Source organism: Triturus cristatus, chromosome 11 (assembly GCF_964204655.1).
Source record: "Triturus cristatus chromosome 11, aTriCri1.1, whole genome shotgun sequence".
In the NCBI taxonomy this organism is placed as follows: Eukaryota; Metazoa; Chordata; class Amphibia; order Caudata; family Salamandridae; genus Triturus; species Triturus cristatus.
The window spans coordinates 643,458,050-643,478,932 of record NC_140594.1 but is presented as its reverse complement, the minus strand read 5'-3'; the positions used below and the strand labels follow the sequence as shown (position 1 = coordinate 643,478,932).

At 45.0% G+C, this 20,883-nt stretch overlaps 1 protein-coding gene across 2 annotated transcripts in view; it reads left to right on the top strand.

The window, feature by feature from the left end:
- PASK (PAS domain containing serine/threonine kinase) overlaps positions 1-20,883 on the top strand; it is a 1,318,755-nt gene that overhangs the window by 1,263,596 nt on the left and 34,276 nt on the right. The window contains exon 18 of one of the 2 annotated variants that reach the window (XM_085634145.1): positions 11,877-11,997. The exons of the other annotated variant lie outside the window; for it this stretch is intronic. Coding sequence (XP_085490271.1) covers positions 11,877-11,965 — 89 coding nt within the window. The 3' untranslated portion in view covers positions 11,966-11,997. The remainder of the gene's footprint in view (positions 1-11,876; positions 11,998-20,883) is intronic. 2 annotated transcript variants of the gene reach the window in all.

The following is a 20,883-nucleotide window of genomic DNA, read 5'->3' as shown; positions in this document are numbered from 1 at the left end:
TCACACATTTGCGTGCGTGACAGTATTGGGTTAGTTTCCTTGAAACTGCTTCGGTTATAGATTCCACTTAGTGAGAACATTATCACAACTCCTTGAACACCACGTACAAGGCCTTGACACGCATTGTTCAAATGCCAGTCTAATTTTCATCGAGGAAACATAGCTATCTATAGACCATAACAATGCCAACCTGCCTACCGTCTTGCAAGGGTGCGTTTCATTATAAATAAACAAGTATTTCCGGGTTTAGGCAGAAGAGCACTTTGCTGATTGTGAGGTCACCACGAGCTGAATCCTCAGCCCAGCTATTCTCGATCATTCGGCTAGGGATGTGCAGCTCGTGACCAAGACAGGGACTTAAATTCTTTCCCTTTAGGTAATGGAGTTGGACCAACCAGATTGTGGGTTCTTGGCAGAACGCACACACACACCAAGTTCGCATAGTGGGAGTACGACTTATAAATGCATATATATATATATATATATATATATATATATTTTTTATATGCCTGCATATATACATTGTTTTAGCAAGATGGTGGAGCTGTGCATTCTGTTCACTGCAGGGGCGTAACACAGGCCCCCGCATCCCCCGCAGTGCGGGGGGGTCCCCAAGCTCCAGGGGGCCCCCTCAGCACTGCACTTCGGCCAGGGAGCACCTAATAGAGTACAGAAGGGGCCCCTCCACGTACCTTGCAGGGGGGGCCCCCCTCAATTATCGTTACGCTACTGGTTCACTGTCTCTATATTATTGATCCCTTTCATCTGCTTCTGTCTATTTATCATTGCATCACATATATTCTATACAAGAATCACCTTGGTTCAATAAATATTGAAAACGCTCCATTGTGTATTCCTTGAATTCTTCTCTGAGACCGAGAGAGCACAAGTGCCTGAACAAAAGCATTCTAGATCTGTTACCACAAGCCGGGGTTCAGGGTTATCATGTTCTGCGGTCGCCAAAACCATTTGTTACACGTCTAGCTTTAGGGGTGCATCTGGTGACACTGTAAGCTAGCTGATCTCTGAGATGACATATCCTGTGGGGGTGCATAGAATCAGTCTGGCACCAACCATACGTTTATGCTGCCCAACAAATGTGCAGTTCCTTCTGGAAAGTGGGAAACTACAAGACATTGCATACAACATTGGTTTGGTTCTTATTTAATGGATCTCCTGAGTAGTTCTATTGTGCCTTCTCAGAGACCCCCTATTTACCTCCTAACAAGATACGTCTGTGGTGGTTGGGACTATCCTACTCAGCTGAGGAGGTAATCCTGTGTATTGGCTGTAGGTTTTTCATGCTTGGACCTTTCAAAGGATCTATTCACATTGTGTTACCCTCTCTGCAATTCATTCACCTCGTATGCCTATGGTGTCTCGAGCGCGACCATGATCCAAATTCGTGCTCAGACTGTCGGGCCACGGCTCCTAAGACCTTGAGGGAGCAGGCTTTGAAACTCCTTGTGGCCCAACAACTGACACCGAGACTCCGCGGAGTTCCTGATCGAGGAAGAGGAGGTTGCCCAAAGTCCTCTTCATCCCACTCGAGGTTGTCGGGACACTCGGGGAAGAGGCACAAGAAGAAGAAGAAGAAGTCCAAGCGGACTTCGTCTTCACCTTGAATATTGTCCGTCGACGAAGGAGGTAAGGAGCGTCGACACTCTAGGCACGGAATGGCAGACTCCTCTTACTTCCCCAACCAGATATCTCACAGTCGTGACAGATGCGTCACTTCTGGGATGGGGCTGCCATCTGGGAGAGGTGGAGATCAGGGGACACTGGTTTCCGGCGGTGTCGGGGGCTTCACATAAATTTGTTGGAGCTTCGAGCGATTTGGTTGGCATTGAAGACATTTCTTCCCTCTGCTCATGGACAACACCACCGCCATGTAATACAACAAGCAGGGCGGGGTGGGGTCGTGGACCCTTTGTCAAGATTCCCTGCATCTCTGAACATGGCTGGAACAGCAGGGCATAACCCTGGTGGTTCAACACCTGGCAGGTTCTCTGAACGCCATGGCAGACAAACTCAGCCGTCGATGCCTAGCGGATCATGATTGCCGTCTCCAGTCGGAAGTGGTGCAAGGTCTCTTTCAGCAGTGAGGAGAACCTTGGTTAGATTTGTTGGCCTCTGAAGAGAACGTGCAGTGTCTGCTCTGTCTGCTTTTTTGCGACTGCCAGACAAGCCCTATCTCTTTAAGTCTCCTATTGTACATAGATTTCTAAAAGGGCTGGCCCACTTGTTTCCACCCATGCTCTTTGTTATGCCGCAGTGGAACCTAAATTTGGTCCTCACCTACCTGATATGTGCTCCCTTTGAGCCTTTACACAATTATCCTCTCCTGCTGTTGGCCATCAAAACAGCCTTCTTAGTGGCGATTACATCTGCCCGGAGGGTGAGTGAGTTGCAGGAGTTATCTTGCTTGCCACCCTATCTGATGTCTTTTCCTGACAAAGTGGTGCTTTGCACCCAGGATTCCTTTTTGCCAGAAGTTGTGACCCTTCCATCTGGGTCAATCCATCACATTGCCCACCTTCTTTGCTCCCCCGCATCCCTCTAAGGAAGAAGAGTGTCTCCACCAACTAGACCCAAAAAGAGCATTGTTGTTCTACCTTGACCGCACTAAAGAGTTCTGGGTGGACAACCAACTCTTTATGGGGTACGTGGGAGCTAAGAAGGGAAGGTCCTTGCAGAAAAGGACCATCTCTCGCTGGGTTGTTTTCTGCATTAAGATCTGCTGTGCCCTGGCAAAGAAGCTGCCTCCTGAAGGATTAAGGGCCAATTCCACCAGCGGAAAGGCTGGGCCTTGGCTCGGGGTGTCCAAGTCCTAGACATCTGTCAGCTAGCAACGTGGGCATCATTGCACACGTTCGCCCAACATTACTGCCTGTACAATCAAGTCTGTAGAGACAGGCTTTTTGCCCGTTCAGTCCTGCAGGACTTCCTAGTTTGAGGTATGTGGTCCACAGCCCACTGCAGGGATGGTATGGCTTGGGTATCTAATTCAAAGGCAAGGAATCAGCATCTCAAAGTCTCTATCAGATGAACAAGTTATTTACCTTCGGTAACTCATTATCTGGTAGAGACTCTATCTAGCTGTAGATTCCTTACAGCCGCACCCATGCCTCCCCGTTGTGTGGACTAATTAGTAAGGCTAGGGATACTACCCTGTTCATGACCCTAGTTTTGCACACAACTACGTCAGTTACTTCGTGGCTCTGCTCTTCTGGCATGGAAAAAAACGAAAAGTACTGACGTCCGTGTGCCCGGATGGCGCCTATATAGGTACCACAACAATATAACCAATACTAACGACGCGGACAACTTCACGTGGAGCTTCATGGAGCCACCCAACGGCGCGCGCAAGGGGTATTGCTCAGCAAAGGTTTCCGGATCCAGCCTGACACCAGGGAAATTCAAAGGTAAGGAATCTGCAGCTAGACAGACTCTCTACCAGATAATGCGTTACCGAAGATAAGTAACTTGTTCGTTAAGTAACATAAAAAGATAGGCAGCAGCGCTGGCTATACGCCAGTGCATACAGGATTTGGGTCCTACACAGCAGGTGGTCAAATTACCGAAAATTGTCGAAAAAACCTATGCTATGCTAGGTAGAGATAATTTGGGAGCAAGCCTCAATTAAATGGTAATTCTGAAAAGGATAACCCTAAGCAAGCACCTGATTCTTCATCAAAGAAGAAGTGGGACAATAAGTAAAAAACTAAAGACAAAACAAAGTCACGGGTGGGTGTCCTCAACAGTAAGCCACTGAGAAATGCGATAGCCTGCGTACCTGTGATAACATTAGACTGCCTGACAGGTATCAGGATACTGATACACGTTCATCGCGTGCCTTTCAGGATTCATCCGATAAACATTCGGAGAGAGGTGGACGGTCAGAATGCAGATCTGAAGATTACTTGAAACCGAAGGACTCACAGAGCTTGTCTGATTACTTTATTACACATGAAGAAGAACTGAAGCCTTCCAAGTCTCAATTCAGAAAGAAGAAGGCAGCCAGACTTAAGGTCAGCATGCCCCAGATATCGACAACTCTGCTTCTGAGCGTGGAATGGGCAGTGACCATGCTAGACAACGCAGCAGAAGTCATGATAGTTCACCAGAACCTGATGGATTGTCTGGTGGGAGTAGTGCGAAAAGGGTATATCACGGTGGAATCGCCAGATACTAGAGTAAGAATCCTGTATCGTCTATGGGAATTACAGTTGTAATTGGGTGGTGATGTACCTAGAAACATTAATGTTCTGTTACGGAGGACTTAACTCAGGGTTACAATATTCTTTTGGCGAAAAAGGATTGGCCACCTGATTTCGCAATGAAGTGCCCAAATGTGGAAAAGGCAATTTTACATGTTTTCTCTGACCTCATTCCAGAATCAGTTAAACACTCATACACCAAGGAGTGGGCGCTAGCTCCAGCGTTATACCGCAGCCATGTGGGGTGGGATGATGGTTACTCTTATTATGAAATACCATTGAGGACAACCCCACAACCTCAAAGACAATAACCAATTAAGGAGGAAGCTAAAAAACATATATGGGGAATCCTCTGACAACTTGAATACCAATATGTGATAGAAAATCGCACCTCTTCCATGAATAAACTGTTGTTTCCCGTAATTTAATCAGATCATTCATATAGTCTAGTATAGGACTCTAGGCATTTAAACACAGCACCTCGCACATTTGCAGTACAAAATACACACAGTGCCGCACTAATGAACAACACAGTGCGGAAGAAATACAAAACAACACTTTATACCTCCAATGGTTTCTTCTGCTAAAATATAGCACCTAGAAGCAGATATTTGACCACCTTCAGTGTGCTAGGCTTTCAGAGGCAGTTCTGTCGATTGCCCAGGGGTATAAGAATGGCCCTGGGCTGTTCTCAGCCAGACCAACAGAGCTACTACAATAATTAGATGACCAGGCATTTTCCTATGTCGATGACGTTTACTTAACGGATGATGACCTTTCAAAGCACTTGACAAGAGCAGCCCGCATAGTTCTGGGGTTCACTCACATGGGCTACAAATTTAATTTAAAAAAATCTGAAATTTCACATCTCAATGTCCTTTTTCTGGGATATAAACTGTCAAGTGAAGGCAAAAGCCTTGCGACACACTTCTTAGAGAAATGTGTGCTACTTAAACCTCCAACAGCGTTGAAGTGATAACACTTCATTTTGGGATTTTTTAATTTTGGCAGAATTTTTATTCCAGATTAAGCAGAACAGATTAAAACATTCTATGACCTCATACATCCAGATTTTTCCTGCACACATTGGACTCAGGAACACATATCTTTTGTTCCTTACAAGCGGATATGATAGCTTCAAAACGCTTACACACACATGTAAACACCACAAACCTGGTGATCCGCATCAATTGCATATAAATTGCATGTGTACACTGATGCTGAAATGCATTTTTCACCAACTGAAAAAGTGCTGACAGCAGTACAGATTGCAGTGGTATAGAGCAAGCCCTGGCTCAAGGATAACACATTATTGTAATTACCCCAGTGCTAGCCTTAGAGGCCATCACTAGAGCAAGCATGCCAAACACCAAAGCATTACATCCACGATGGATACAATGGGCTAACTCACTATCCGTAACAGATGTAGACTGTAGGTTTGACTACAGACACTAGCCTTTTTACAGTATGAACAAGAATATCCTCTGCCTAGTGAAATAATGCCTTTACAAATGCTATGATTACATTATACACACTGATGGTTCTGCTCAGCCTGCAGTAGGGACCAAGCACCGATACTAAGCGGCGTGCGCAGTTGTGATAGGGCGTATGCACAATGGTGAATTCCATCCTGAGAAAACCTACACGCAGTCGTTTGGTGACTTCACAGCACAACTGGCAGAACTGAAGGCTCTACTTCTGGCACTAAGAAATACGGATCCCGGATTCCCCACACTTATTGTGTGCAATTCATATTACTGTGTTGAGTCATATAATCAAAATCTACATTAGAGCCAGCATGGGTTCAGAGAGTCAAAGGGTTGCACAAGCTGCTTTAGGAACAAGTGGCAAAGCTGAAGGAATGCTTGCCATGAACTCATGTAATACATACATTGAGTCCAGTCATATAATCAATATCTACATTAGAGCCAGAATGGGTTCAGAAATTCAAAGGATTGCAGAATCTGCTTTGGGAACAAGTGGCAAAGCTGAAAGAATGCTTGCCACAGACTCATGTAATACATACATTGAGTCATCAACGTGCTGGTGTACACCTTGCATGGAATTCCGTGGCTGATGAAGCTGCAACAGGTTGCACTGCTGCAGTTGCTGTGATCACTTGTTCAAGTACGAAGATAGACAGAGACATCATGGTGGCTGTCAATGCTGAATGCAACTGCCCCCACCTGCAAAAAGGCTGTCCTCTCAAGTACTCCTACAAGTTAGATGCACAAAACATGCCATATGCTCACATTCCTGGAATGGGGGAATAGAGCCATACCAAACACTGATCGCAGGTTGAGTTTAATCTTAGCTGCACATAAGGGTCTGTCATCTGCACACGCAGGAGTGGCTGCTACAATTTCATTATTGCAGCAATGCTACTGGTGGCCCGGTCCTTATAAACAGACCAAGGTCTTTATCCTTAAATGCAAAATCTTCCAGCAGATGAAAGGCTCCACCGTGGGACGTCCACCACAAACGCCTAAGCTGATTTCAAACAAGCCTCTCGCTTTTGTTTATGTGGACCACTGTGGTCCCCTGCAATCAGATGGGACTTACAAGTACATCTTGGTAGCGGTGGATTCCTGTTCTTGATTCCTGTGGGTATAGCCACATCGGTCGGCTGACTCCAGAACTGTTAAAAGGAACCTGCAAGTCGTCATCGGGACATTCGCATTCTGCACATTGCATTATGACCAGGGTCCGGCGTTGGCTCATGGGCATACCAAGAGGCCATGGGAAGTGTGGGTGTGACTTTGCGCTACTCCCCCCCCCCCCCTCCCCTTATCATCCTTAGAGAAATTTGGTAATGGAGAGAAAAAAACGTGACTTAAAGCAGTCTTTAACCGCTAGGGTACTAAGCTCAGTCTGCAGTTGGGTCTATCAACTAAATGGAGTCCAGAGAGCATCCAACAACCTGTCTAGAAAATCCCTGGGCGGTCGAACTCCCTATTAAATCCTGTGTGGTATAAAGATGTGGGTCCCAGACCTCAGCAATCCCAGCACAGTGGTGGTGGAAACACAATTTGACATCACTTAATGTTTGGCTGTTTTACAGGAATTAAACAACGTTTTGATGAACAAAGCAACAATCAAGTAAAACGCACCGCCACTGGGGAAGTGAAGGAAAAACCTGCAATGCCTGGCTGGATCCTGAAGGTTGGGAATCTGGTCATGGAAAAGATTGTGTGCAAGAAAGAATTTGGGACATCTTGCAGAGCGCCTGTTCTTGTCCTGTCTGTTGAAGGTACCAGAACTGTACTTCTCCCGCACCTTGCCGGCTCCAGAAACAAAAGGTTCGTCCCTACAGATCTGATCAGACCACATTATGTGGCTGATTCTCAACAGTAAGCCACGTCGGCTCCTGGGTAGCTACCTGCCTCCTCCATGCTACCGTGCAGGAAGTTCATACGGAAGCTTTAATATTGAATAAAGCGACCTTTCTCCAACAAGAAACTACAATAAATACAAAGAAGTATGTCTTCTACCTGCTGCTACCACTACTACAACTGTACGGTCCACTAGTACAAAAATATAGATTTCAATTTGGAATCCAAACAAGAATAAGGTCTACGTCAAGGTTCCATAGATCTCATCATTTCCCAGTTCTACAAAACCTGCTGAGCTGCCAAAAGTAAATCGGACGGCCTCTGGCTACTTCATCGACTTTGATGACTTCTCCTCAGAGGCATCAGACCCACCACTGCCTCTACCATTCAGGCTGAAAGCGCGTGTTTTCTATCTTTGGCCCAAAAGGACATACATTGGTTCTCCACGTTTTTTAAAAATGTATTTAAATTTATTTATTGATGGTCAAACACATAATACAGTTTAAACAGCTTGCACTGTGTGACATCAACATTTTTGTGAGTCCACATCACCAGCAGACGAGGCATGACTTAAGTGCCATGTTATTTACATATCTGTGCAGTCCACATTAGTTGCAGTTCTTACATGTTACAACAAAAAAGAGAGAGAGAAAAAAAAGAAAAGAAGAAAAGAGAAAATACTTGCATTACAATCCATAACATTTTAGGTAAGTATTACATTCTCTGAAAAGTGATACTAGTATAACAGTTGTCTATTCTATAGTAAGTAGTTATTCATCTATTTGTGTGGACTTTAGATGCTGCATGAACGGGTCCCAGAAATCTTTAGAGCGAGATGTCTCTGGTAGTTCTTCCGCATAGTATCCTAATTGTTCTTTGCAATAGGTCATGTCTGTTATCCAATTTTTACATTGTGGTGCCTGTCTACTCCCCCATTTTATGGCTACTCTTCTTTTAGCCAGCAGCAATGCCACAGCTAGCAGTTTGCTTCTTCTGATCGGCTTGATTTTGTATATCCCCAATATGCAGACTTGAGGTGAGTTAGGTATCTGTTCAGCTAGCATTTCCGTCAGGGTATTTGTCACTGTTTGCCAATAGGGTTGAATCTGCGGGCATGCCCAGGCGATATGTAAAAAGTCTGCCTGTTGGGCGTTACAGCGCGTGCATCTATCGTCGTCCCGAAGGCCATATTTGTGTAGCTGTGTTGGTGTATAATATACTTGTTGTAAGAATTTAAAATGTATAATTCGTAAATTACAATTTGACATGAGAATTTGTGTGAGTGTGCCGCTGTATCCCCAATCCTCCTTGGATTTTGGGCTGCCTAGAGTATCTTCCCATCTCTGCAAAGCCCGTTCTTGCCCTCTAAATTGTTCGCGCTGGGCCGCAATATACAGATTTGTTACCAATCGCTGATGTGTGGGTGATATTAAGAGTATTTGGAGTGCATTATGTATTGGTGGTTCATTAGGGAACGTGGGGTAGATGTATTTCAATGCCACCCATAAGCTAAAGTAGCCAAATAGTTTTAGTGGTGTGCGATGTGCTGCTAGCATGGTATCAGCCTGTGATATAAACTGGCCACCTGGGAAAATGTCCCCAATTCCGCGTAATCCCATTTCACCAAGCAATATTAACATATTTCTTGAGTCACTGTTATTTGTGGGTGGTGTCGCAGGGGCAGCGCTGGTACATATATACTGGAAGGTCTTTTGCTCGTTTTGTCAGCATGTGCCATGCTACTGACGTGCAGCAGGCTGGGTTAATTTTGGCTTGTGGGGTGCATTGTCTTGGTTTTTATAAGTAAGCGACAAGGGGGTTCGGGTGAACGCTCTCCTTTTCCACCGCTATGTGAGGTATATGTGCATACGGCTATATCCAGTAGTGCGCATGTTGCGCCTGGGCGCAAAAGTAGTAGAGTTGGAGAGCTGGCGCTCCAAAGCTCCCTTGTGTATATGGTCTGGTCAGTTCTGTCCATCCTATTCTTGGCTGTTTTCCTGCCCATGTTAACTTGGCAATATATGTGCGAAGTTTTATAAAAAAAACTGTTGTCTGAGCATCACTGGGATGTTTGTGAATAAGTAGCGAAACCGTGGAAGCACCACTATCTTCTGTATTGCTATTCTATCAGATAATGATAGTGGTAGTCTGATCCATTTTTCTATTTGGCCTTCTAATTTTGTGAGGGCTGTACCATAATTTTCGCGTACTACTAACTCGGGGTCTCGGTGAATCCACACCCCTAAATACTTATCCGGCTACGTTTGCCACTGTAGGGGATAATTTAGTGGGGATTATCAAAGGGGGGTGTCAAAGGGATTACCATTGATTTTGTCTAATTTATACTTAGCCATGAATGGTGTTCAAATCGAATGTATTCCCTGATTAATTTATTTAAATTGTCTGCTGGGTAGCGTGTATATAAGACCATATCGTCTGCATAGAGAGATATGCTCACAGGCCGTAGTTGGAACTGCTGAGCCGTGTTTGCGTGCTTTTGCCTGATTTTACATGCTAGGGCCCCTAGTGCCAGAGTGAATATTAGCGGAGAGAGTGGGCATCCCTGCCGCGTTCCTCTATAGATCTGTATGGTATTACCATTTATCCTGAGCCTTGCACACGTACCCGTATATAGCAGTTTTATCCAGCGTAGGAACGGTTGAGGGTACCCCATCCTGCGCAATACAGAGAGCATAAATGGCCACTCCACGAAATCAAAAGCTTTTGCTGCGTCCAGTAGGGCCGCGGCTGCTGATATATCTGGATGTAGTTGATAAAACATTGCGAAGATAGTTAGTAAATTATGTGTTGTTGATCGCATTGGAATAAATCTTTATAGAGCAGGTAGGACCAGTTTTTGCATTTGTGGTTGTACTCTTAATGCTATGATTTTGGCTAATATTTTTGCATCTAAGTTGATGAGGGACAGTGGGCGGTACGAGTCGCACTGGGTGGGATCTTTCTCTGGTTTAAGTAGCGTAATTAGCAGTGTTTCTCGCAATGACGCCGGGAGTGCACCCTCTTCAAATGCTTCAGAATACATCGCTGTTAAGTGGGGAATAATTAAATCGCTAAATTCTTTATAAAATTTGCCCGGTAGTCCATCCATCCCTGGGGGTTTATTATTCAGGAGAGAACTGATAGCCTTTTTTACCTCATCTTCAGTTATGGGGTGACTGAAATATATTCCTGGTGTTCATCAGAGAGCCAGGCCGAGGCTATATCGTCTAGATATGTATCAGTTTCTTCCTCAGATGTGCCCGCTTGTGTAGAGTATAATCGTGCATAGTACTCTGAAAAGCACTTTATAATGGATGGTGTGTTGTAGTGTGGCGTGCCTTGTGCGTCTAGAATTTGTGTAATGTGGGATGTGGTGTGTACTGGTCATCTCCTGCTTGCTAGCGTACGACCTGGGCGTCCACCCTCCCCTTAGATTCGTGCCGTATACCTACGTGTCAAGTATTTCACCTCATCATCTGCAAATTCATGGTACGTATTAAGTTTGTTTCTGATGTCTGCGAGCAATGTGGGATTTAGAGTCCATGCATATTCCGTTTCTAACGTTTTGATGTCCCCTTCTACCTTTGTTAGCTGCTGTCTGATATATTTCAATAGCCCGCATGTCTATATATGCAGAATCCTCGTATTGTTACTTTGAAAGCTTCCCATAATATTCGGGCACTGTCCACTGTTCCCACATTGTGTTTGAAGTATTCTGTAATAGCTTGTCCAAGCTCAGTTCGGAACACCTGGTCTAGCATCGCAGCTGGCTGGAGGCGCCATGTGAGCTGCCTAGGGGTGTGTGTTGGCAGCACAATTTTCATGCGGACTGGTGCATGGTCAGATAAGGTCTTAGGCAAGTTCTCTACAGCTACAGTCCATGTGCTAACCTTGCGGGTTGCTATCCAGTAATCTATTCTAGACCATGTATTATGAGTTGCGGAGACGCATGTTCCCTCTCCATGCCCCTAATGGCGCAGTCGCCATATGTCCACCATTCCCCATTCTTCGATGCCCTCTTTGAGTTTTTTGCGGCCTGTTTTCTATATTTATCAGTACAAGTGGATCTATCCACTGCAGGGTCTAAGCATGTGTTGAAGCCCCCACCCCAAATTATTTCTGCTGGTGTCAGAGTTCGTAGTTTTGCCCAAATTTGTTCCAAAAATACTGGATCATCAATATTTGAGTGGGTAAGTGTTTACTAGGGTCAAAATAGTGCCTCCAAAGCTTCCTTGAGTTATAATATTTCGTCCCTGATCATCTGTGATAGATTTGTGTAGTGTGAATGGGGTGCCGCCTTTAATTAGTATTAATACCCCCCTAGCATATGTGGAACAAGAGGAGGCTTTTCAAGAGGATGCCCATCGAGTACCCACTGTAAGTTCTGAGGATTTTGTGGGATTGGTTTCTTGAATACAAGCTACATCCACTTTATGGCAATCAAGGTAAGCGAGTACTTTCCTGATTTTCTGTGAATTATTGAGGCCTCGCACTATCCAAGTCAAGAGTGTCAAGGGTATGGTGTTTTGTGTCATACTGTCTTCTGTACATCATGGTTTCCGAGTGGGTAATTGTGCTGTCGTAGGGACTCAAGTTTGTCTGTGCTTATGACATCTGCATTTGTGCCTTTGACCATTTTTTCCACAAACTTTTCCCCCTGTCCTCCCCCCACCCACTCCATTGCCCCAATCGCAGCGGAGACATTTCCCAGCGGTCGGTTCCCTTTCCCCCAACCCCCAACATTCCCCAAACAAAAAACAGAAACTTGGTTTGGTGCACACGTGTGGGTGAGAGCTGCCTGCCGAAACCTTGGTATTTGGGCACTAGGTGGGGGGGGGAATGGGCGCATTCTAATATGCATTTGTGTCAGCCTGAAAAAAAAATTTGGCATTGGAAATCATTTTGTTTGTTAATTCAAACATATCTTTGCATTAGTTTACAGATTCCCCAATCTGTATCTATACCCTTTTAATTTCCCATTTAAGCGTTCCTATAACTAACTATTCCATCATCACTTATCTGTGTTTTCCAGATCTTTTTCGCTTGTAGCACTGTCTTTTCAGCCATCTCCAGGGATCACAGTCCAGTCTTTGTTTCTAGTCTTCAGTTCCCGATGCTCGATCCTGTTCGTCTGGTCCGCCTCGTGGTGATTTTCGCCGTGGGTTCTGGGGGCCTTTCACTTGCTTTGGGATCATTGAAGATGTTATTCCTTCCCTCATCAATGATTCTGAGTCGGGCGGGGTAAAGCATAGCATAAGGTTTTTTTCTTACTGTAACTTTTTTTCGCTGCCAGAAATTTATTTCTCGCCTCCTGGACTTACTGTGTGAAGTCAGGATAAATGGATATCTCTACTCCTTCTTGCCTCAAGCTATTCAATTCACGGGCCCTTGGCAGTGCGGTATCGCGATCTCTGTAGTTGAGTTGCTTTGCGATGATGGGCCGCGGTCTAGCTTCCAGAGGCAGAGGGGGGGGGCCAGGGATCTATGTGCCCGTTCCATTATAAAGACTTCCGAAAAAGTCTCTCTGCCCAGCAGGTCTATTAGCAGATTTTCACTGTATCGTTCCATCATCCCTGTGTTTGTCGTATCCGCTATTTCCATTATTCTCTCATTACTTCAGCGGGAGCGTTCCTCCAAATCTTCTGTCTTTGCTTGGAGGGCTGATAGGATTTTTTCCATTTTCTCCTGGGCAGCACTGGCCTGTTGCTGTGTATCTTCAGCTTCCCACACTTTCCCCTCCACCATGTCGATCTTTTCTGAGTGTTTGTCCAGGCGTTCCGACATGCGGTGTACCCTATATGTCAGTGCATCTATTTTGCCGTCTATATTGGACAGAGTAGTTTGCATAGCTGTTAGAATTTGTTTGAGGTCGCCAGTTGGGTCTGTATCTGGGGTAGATGTGTCAGTGTCTACAGTATTTTGGTCCTCTGAGCGCTACCCCACCACTTTCTTGTGATCAAAGTGTAGCTTGGACTGTACTTTATCCGTTTTCCTCATTGTTTGCTATGTAATAAATTATTATTCCAACTGCTAAGTCAGATGTGTGTGCTGCGGGGGCCTTGCAATACACCGTACACCAGTTCAACGCTTACATCGGGTTTGACTTGGCAATTTTGTGCTCCCTATCCTTTAATTACTGTCCAGGGTCCCTGTTGTGGTGCATAGGCCTCCCTTGATTCTTATATAATTATTCCTCGGTCCTGTGGTGTTTTGTGCCTCACTATCCCTCAGGTTTGTGTAGCAATACAAAATAGCGCTGAATATATCTGTTTGGGCGGAGTCGCGGTCTTATCGCCCCGGGGGTTCCCCACCTAGTATGCTTTTTGAAGGTTGACGGAACTCGGTCTACGGCCCTCTCGGAGTGTTGGCCGTTCTGTAGGCCATGGGTGGAGTGCAGCTGGCTCTCTGCTGCGATCTTTGCCAGTGTCTGTGACCTTTTCCCAGGGCCTGTTGCTGTCTGGGCTGTTCCCAGTGTGAGAAGCAGTGATCTAGTCCCGCAGGGTTTCACAGCCTCTCAGACTTCCTGCACCGCGGCCCTCACTCCCGCCGAAGCCGCCCCAACTCTGCATGCTCCCGCCAGCACCTTTCTTCCCAGCAGCTGAGTAGCGCCAGGCCTCCCATGCAGGAAGGTCGCATCGCTGAATCGGTCGCTCAGACTCGGCGGGGAGGTTTTCCCCCATGCACGGACCTCCCCCGGGTGGGCGGTAGATATAGCGATTTGGGCGCTATGCTGGCGGGTTCACTTATTTGTGTGTGGGGGCGGTTTGTTCCAGGGTCCGATGCCTCTTTTCCCCATGGGCTGCTCCGGCTCACAGAGGATGGTCTCGTCTTTCTGTGTGTGCACACTAGGCTTTTCTTCGGCAGCGGTGTTTCAAGGTGCGTGGACGGCTCACGGAGTCTGCCGTTTCAGGCCAGGGTATCTTTTTCGGGAGGCTCTGGGCTGCCGATGCACTGTGCCAGCGAACATTTTTGTGCTTCTTGGCTATTGACGCAGGATGTTTCAAGGATTATGGTACACGGCCGAAGGAGCTCGCTCAAGGAGCGGCCATCTTCAGGCGTGACACTCTCCATCCCCCCCCCCCCCCCTCGTTTCTCCATGGTTACATCTTTGGATTACAGTCGGGCTACTTTTTCTAGTCCTCTGGATTGGTTTGGTGACAGTCTTTTTCTTGCTTCTAAATGGACACCGTCTTCCAGAACACTTTGCAGTACAACTGGTAAACATGGTCCTCAAACCACATGAATCATCACACCATGAACGAAGAGACCTGCCACGTGAACATATCAGCCGTTTCATTTCCTGATAGGATTGTTTGGGATAGGGTATCGAATGATATGTATAGACCTACTGAAATGCTGCAAAATTCCATATTTATCTAAATTATCATTGAACGATGTCATTGCCCCTTGTGCTGTTTGTGATGATTGGGATATTAATCCAGTGCATGAAATGCTAGAATATGTAGAGCATTCTACTGTGTTTTTGACTGATTCATTGTATGATGGTACATCTAATTATGACAACATATGTTGTTTCCAACATTACGGTCACCATTTTTTTCTCCACAAAAGCAAGTACTCCATGTGCTATTTTTAATTACACACAATGGGAGCATTGTCCTACACCATCACGGGGAAGGAAAACAATATTTGCACAAAAGTTTGCCTATTTTCTGGTCACGATACATCTGACTCAGCTAATTATTAGTATAGGCTTGCACCATCACCAGCAAAGAAAAATATGCTAACCGACACTAAGCTGATATACTCTGCTTCATTTCTGTCTCCACTATCCGAACAGGGTTTGGACTTTTGGAGGGACACTATTGATGTAAAATCAATTTGAGGGACAAAAGACTGGCAGGTTCAGGGAACTGAGGCTTTGTTTAGGGCATGCCTTATACCACAACAAATTATTTCTCTGAACAAAGCTGTGCACAAACATATTGTCTTGGAATAGCCAATGTAAAGGATTTGCACACGCCATGCATTCCCACATTTTGAAAACTGGCAACAGTTTACAAAATGCAGGTAGGAAACATTAGATACCATGCTACGTAATGGCACACACAATTGATCAGACCCCAATTGGAAAGGATGGTTAGTTAGGCCACCAGACACTAACAGGTGTCAGGCACGATTCCTGGGTGACACCGAAGGTTTCAAAATTAATCGACCTGGCATGCATTACAGGCAATCTGGGTGGTGACAACTTACAGTGTTGGGAAGGTGTGCCTTATTTGGCTAAAAACTTCAACACTATCTCAGGTAAAACAACACTTGTTCCTTCTATCTGATGACCTGAACAATCAATATTTTGTATTCGTTCCTTCGAAACCACTTCAAAAGCACTTTTTTTATATGCGATAATCAATGAGATAGGGAAGGTTTCTCAACAAGAAGTTGCTGAGAAACGTGGCGAAATCTACAGCGCAAATTTATAAAAAGCTCTGGCAGTAGTTGACAACGGTATGACCACTTTATCTTCTAGGATATATTCTTTGGGGAACATAGTGTCATCTGCAATAGACATTATACAACAAGATAAGTCCGCATTACAACATAGGCAGTGACACCTTAGGTCTATCATGCTATTAAGTTGGATGCTTCAAACACACTGTTCTGGCCACGTGGCGTGGCAACATATTAATGCCACTAGCCTGTTTTCTCCATATCACCTGACGAAACAACAGATACCAATGGCACATGAAGATACAAGATATACTATGTTACACATCAAAAAGCTAGAGAAGTTACCTTTCACCATTCCGAAAACGCAGTCCGTGGATTGGATAATCCACGGGTACATTGCTTTGCTAATTTTTACATTCCATTTTCATTATTGTCTACAACACCACCGAATAGGCACATATGAAGTGGTAGGGGAAGGGTTTATATACCAGTATTGGAGCTACCTTTCAAATTTTGGTGTCGAAATAGGGTAACTTATGTTTTTCTCAGCGGTTTCGACTGCAAGAACACTGTAAGTAGCTCCTCAGTTTCCAAGGACGTTTCGCTTCACAGGGCATGTAATGCTTCCATGATGAATCTTTCTTGTTACTAGAAAGTTCCCTGGCCACCGTGATTCGTCCAGTTTTCAGATTATTCTCCAATAAAAGTTATTTGATGCTTACGATCAAGGCTGTTGTGGAATAATACCGGGCATTGCCTATCTGGTGACTGTTAATTCCATAGTTACTTGATATACTCAAGTTCTGTTTCCTCCTCCCAACACAGTTAGGGAGGCAATGCTTTGGCCTTCAATACATTTTTCAAACATATGATTTTATGCTCTGAGCAAACTGAAAGCCATGTTATTTCAAAAAGATGTGGCCTTAACATCTGCTAAAGAAATGTATGATCTCCAGTTGCAAGGTCCTCTTCAGAGATACAGATGCTACTCTGCACTAACTTTCCACTGTATTTTTGGGGAGCTGGTACATCATATTTTTAATATGTTTGATACTAAGGGAATAGCACACTTTATTAAGTCTACAGGCGGCTCTGGGTTGGTTAGTACCTTCCAGACAGTTTTGGGAGTTATTCCATCCATTATACACTCCGTACTCTGAAGCATTCTTGGAGGTCTTCCGCTTGTACTGCTCCTGATTGCAAGGACTGTGATTTTATTTGTACTGCTCCGCAATGGATGTTACAGTTCAAAATCAAATGGAACAAGCACTACTTCGTGTGTTGGTATGCTGTGAAAGCGTGGTACATTGCTTTGTTGCACCTCTTCTTCGGGAACTGAATGAGCACTGGTTTTTGTCTTTTCAACCTGTCTGACTACACTGCGTGCTGCTGTGCACTTTCAAGGGTGCCCTGGCTTTATGCCTCGGGTCGCAATTGGTTAAGCCATCAGACATACTCATACTGTTGGACCCTTTAAAGGTCAAAAACTAGGTTTTTCTTTGGATTTCTTAGCACACAAAATCACATAGCTCAATCACATGTCATGTCATTCAAACAACAGATATGAAAAATTAGCAAACAGTAAAGCCCAAACAGTAAGCACAAAGAAAAATGTCCAAAATAGAAGTCAATACAAAATGTATTAAAAGTATACCATTACAAAATTAAAAATCTAAAACATTGATACATATAACATTAAGTCGATGTTTATGAAATAAGATCAAACCACACCTACATATACTTGTATTCCCTAATAGTAGGGGATACCGTTGTTTTTCTAGTAACAATACTAACTAACCCCCCAGACAGTTAAATTTGTCATAAACTGTAACACATTCGTTAGACAAATAAGATGTTGACTGGAGCCTGATACACACTCGTCTTACGGTATCTGTCGAACCAGTCAACTACCGAATTGTGTCAGAAGTTGCGTTGACGCGTTTCAATCGAACTGAAAAATTAATCCATCTTCATCAAGACCCTCTTATATTCTCTCGATGTGATATTCACAAATTGTTGTTTTTTACACACAGGATCTTGTATATAACAATCAGTTTACTCATTTTATTAAAAACAATATTATAAATTCTACTTATAGATTCCTCAGCATTAGCTATATATACAATCAAGTTTTCCTCCCTTTTGAGAGACAGCATATTTGGCCTACTGCATGGGCTGAGAGAAAAAAAAGAAAGAAAAAGCATATACAAAAAGAAAGATGGAAATAAAGGGAGATATTAAAAAAGAAATCCTTTTGTTCTCACATTTTCATACTCTTTCCAGATCTTCTACTGAACACTGCCAAACACTGTCAGATCTTATTGCAGTACCAATAAGAGAAAGATCTGAGGTACAACTTATTGTTCACTCTATTACTCCACCATATTTTTTATAAACCTATCTCACAAAGCAATATTTGTAAACCCACCTAACGCCTACTAGTGTTCATATAAACATTTAAGGCGACACATCAAATTGCCTGTTTTGTAGAATGGAAAATAGTAATATTTCTCCAAAGCTAGATCTTATTAGTGTGGCTGTCCTCACCGGAAAGGCTTTTTCACCACCACCTAGGAGGACAGGCAAACATTTTAGTCTACCCTTTCACATATGTAAATGAAATTTAAATTCAATAAATAAATAAAGGGACGCTCTCATACCTCTGGGGTGTTATCCTGAAAGCCCTCTCTTCATCTGGGGGTGCTGTTACAATTAGTTAACAGAGTTCCTGGCACAGCTATGATGTAGCACCTGTAACAGGAACAAAAGACTTTTTATACTTGAAATCAAACACCCTCTCATCCAGATTAAATGAAGGCTTCTAAAAGCAACCTGGAAGCCTATATATATATATATATATATGCTTGGGCACTGAGGAAGGCCGTCAGGCCGAAATGCATTTGCCGACAATAAAAGTGTTTCCCTGGATTTCCCCCGTGTGGCCTCTGCTTTCTTCGTGAGGAGGGAGTTTGTGGTGATGTTGTTCACGTCAGCCGGAGACGTGATACAGAGGCACCCACATTGCAAAAGGGTCCCAGCTCTTCTGGCTGCTGCTTCGGCGGTTTTCTGACACTTCAAGGTATTGATAAGCTGAGACCCGCCTCATCGCTGTGGAAGGAGAATGGTGGTTGCGAAGTATTTTTACTTCACACAGGGCGGGATGCATGGCCATACCTACCCCCGCTGATTGGTTTCCATGGCACAGAGGTTGATGTGGTTCGGGGACCCAGGGAAGCGCCTGATTAACATCGCAGCAGGACATTGGCTTTGGAAGAATCTCCGTTTGTTTGGCACGCAGTACGACCAATCTTACATCATCATACCCCACTGCATCACCTACCTGATAGCCAACAGCATTCTGGGACTAGTAGTTCACCGCAAATCCCGTGAGCTACTTCGTGTGAGCAGTTTAACCTGTGTGGGGGCGGAGCCAACATTGTCCTATAACATCGGAGCAGGGCTTACTTCAAACGGAACTGCAAAACCTCCTGAACACTGCTTGGGCACTGAGGAAGGCCGTCAGGCCGAAATGCATTTGCCGACAATAAAAGTGTTTCCCTGGATTTCCCCCGTGTGGCCTCTGCTTTCTTCGTGAGGAGGGAGTTTGTGGTGATGTTGTTCACGTCAGCCGGAGACGTGGTACAGAGGCACCCGCATTGCAAAAGGGTCCCAGCTCTTCTGGCTGCTGCTTCGGCGGTTTTTTGACACTTCAAGGTATTGATAAGCTGAGACCCGCCTCATCGCTGTGGAAGGAGAATGGTGGTTGCGAAGTATTTTTACTTCACACAGGGCGGGATGCATGGCCATACCTACCCCCGCTGATTGGTTTCCATGGCACAGAGGTTGATGTGGTTCGGGGACCCAGGGAAGCGCCTGATTAACATCGCAGCAGGACATTGGCTTTGGAAGAATCTCCGTTTGTTTGGCACGCAGTACGACCAATCTTATATCATCATACCCCACTGCATCACCTACCTGATAGCCAACAGCATTCTGGGACTAGTAGTTCACCGCAAATCCCGTGAGCTACTTCGTGTGAGCAGTTTAACCTGTGTGGGGGCGGAGCCAACATTGTCCTATAACATCGGAGCAGGGCTTACTTCAAACGGAACTGCAAAACCTCCTGAACACTGCTTGGGCACTGAGGAAGGCCGTCAGGCCGAAATGCATTTGCCGACAATAAAAGTGTTTCCCTGGATTTCCCCCGTGTGGCCTCTGCTTTCTTCGTGAGGAGGGAGTTTGTGGTGATGTTGTTCACGTCAGCCGGAGACGTGATACAGAGGCACCCGCATTGCAAAAGGGTCCCAGCTCTTCTGGCTGCTGCTTCGGCGGTTTTCTGACACTTCAAGGTATTGATAAGCTGAGACCCGCCTCATCGCTGTGGAAGGAGAATGGTGGTTGCGAAGTATTTTTACTTCACACAGAGCGGGATGCATGGCCATACCTACCCCCGCTGATTGGTTTCCATGGCACAGAGGTTGATGTGGTTCGGGGACCCAGGGAAGCGCCTGATTAACATCGCAGCAGGACATTGGCTTTGGAAGAATCTCCGTTTGTTTGGCACGCAGTACGACCAATCTTACATCATCATACCCCACTGCATCACCTACCTGATAGCCAACAGCATTCTGGGACTAGTAGTTCACCGCAAATCCCGTGAGCTACTTCGTGTGAGCAGTTTAACCTGTGTGGGGGCGGAGCCAACATTGTCCTATAACAATTGGAGCAGGGCTTACTTCAAACGGAACTGCAAAACCTCCTGAACACTGCTTGGGCACTGAGGAAGGCCGTCAGGCTGAAATGCATTTGCCGACAATAAAAGTGTTTCCCTGGATTTCCCCCGTGTGGCCTCTGCTTTCTTCGTGAGGAGGGAGTTTGTGGTGATATATATATACATATATACATTTTCACTGAAAAAA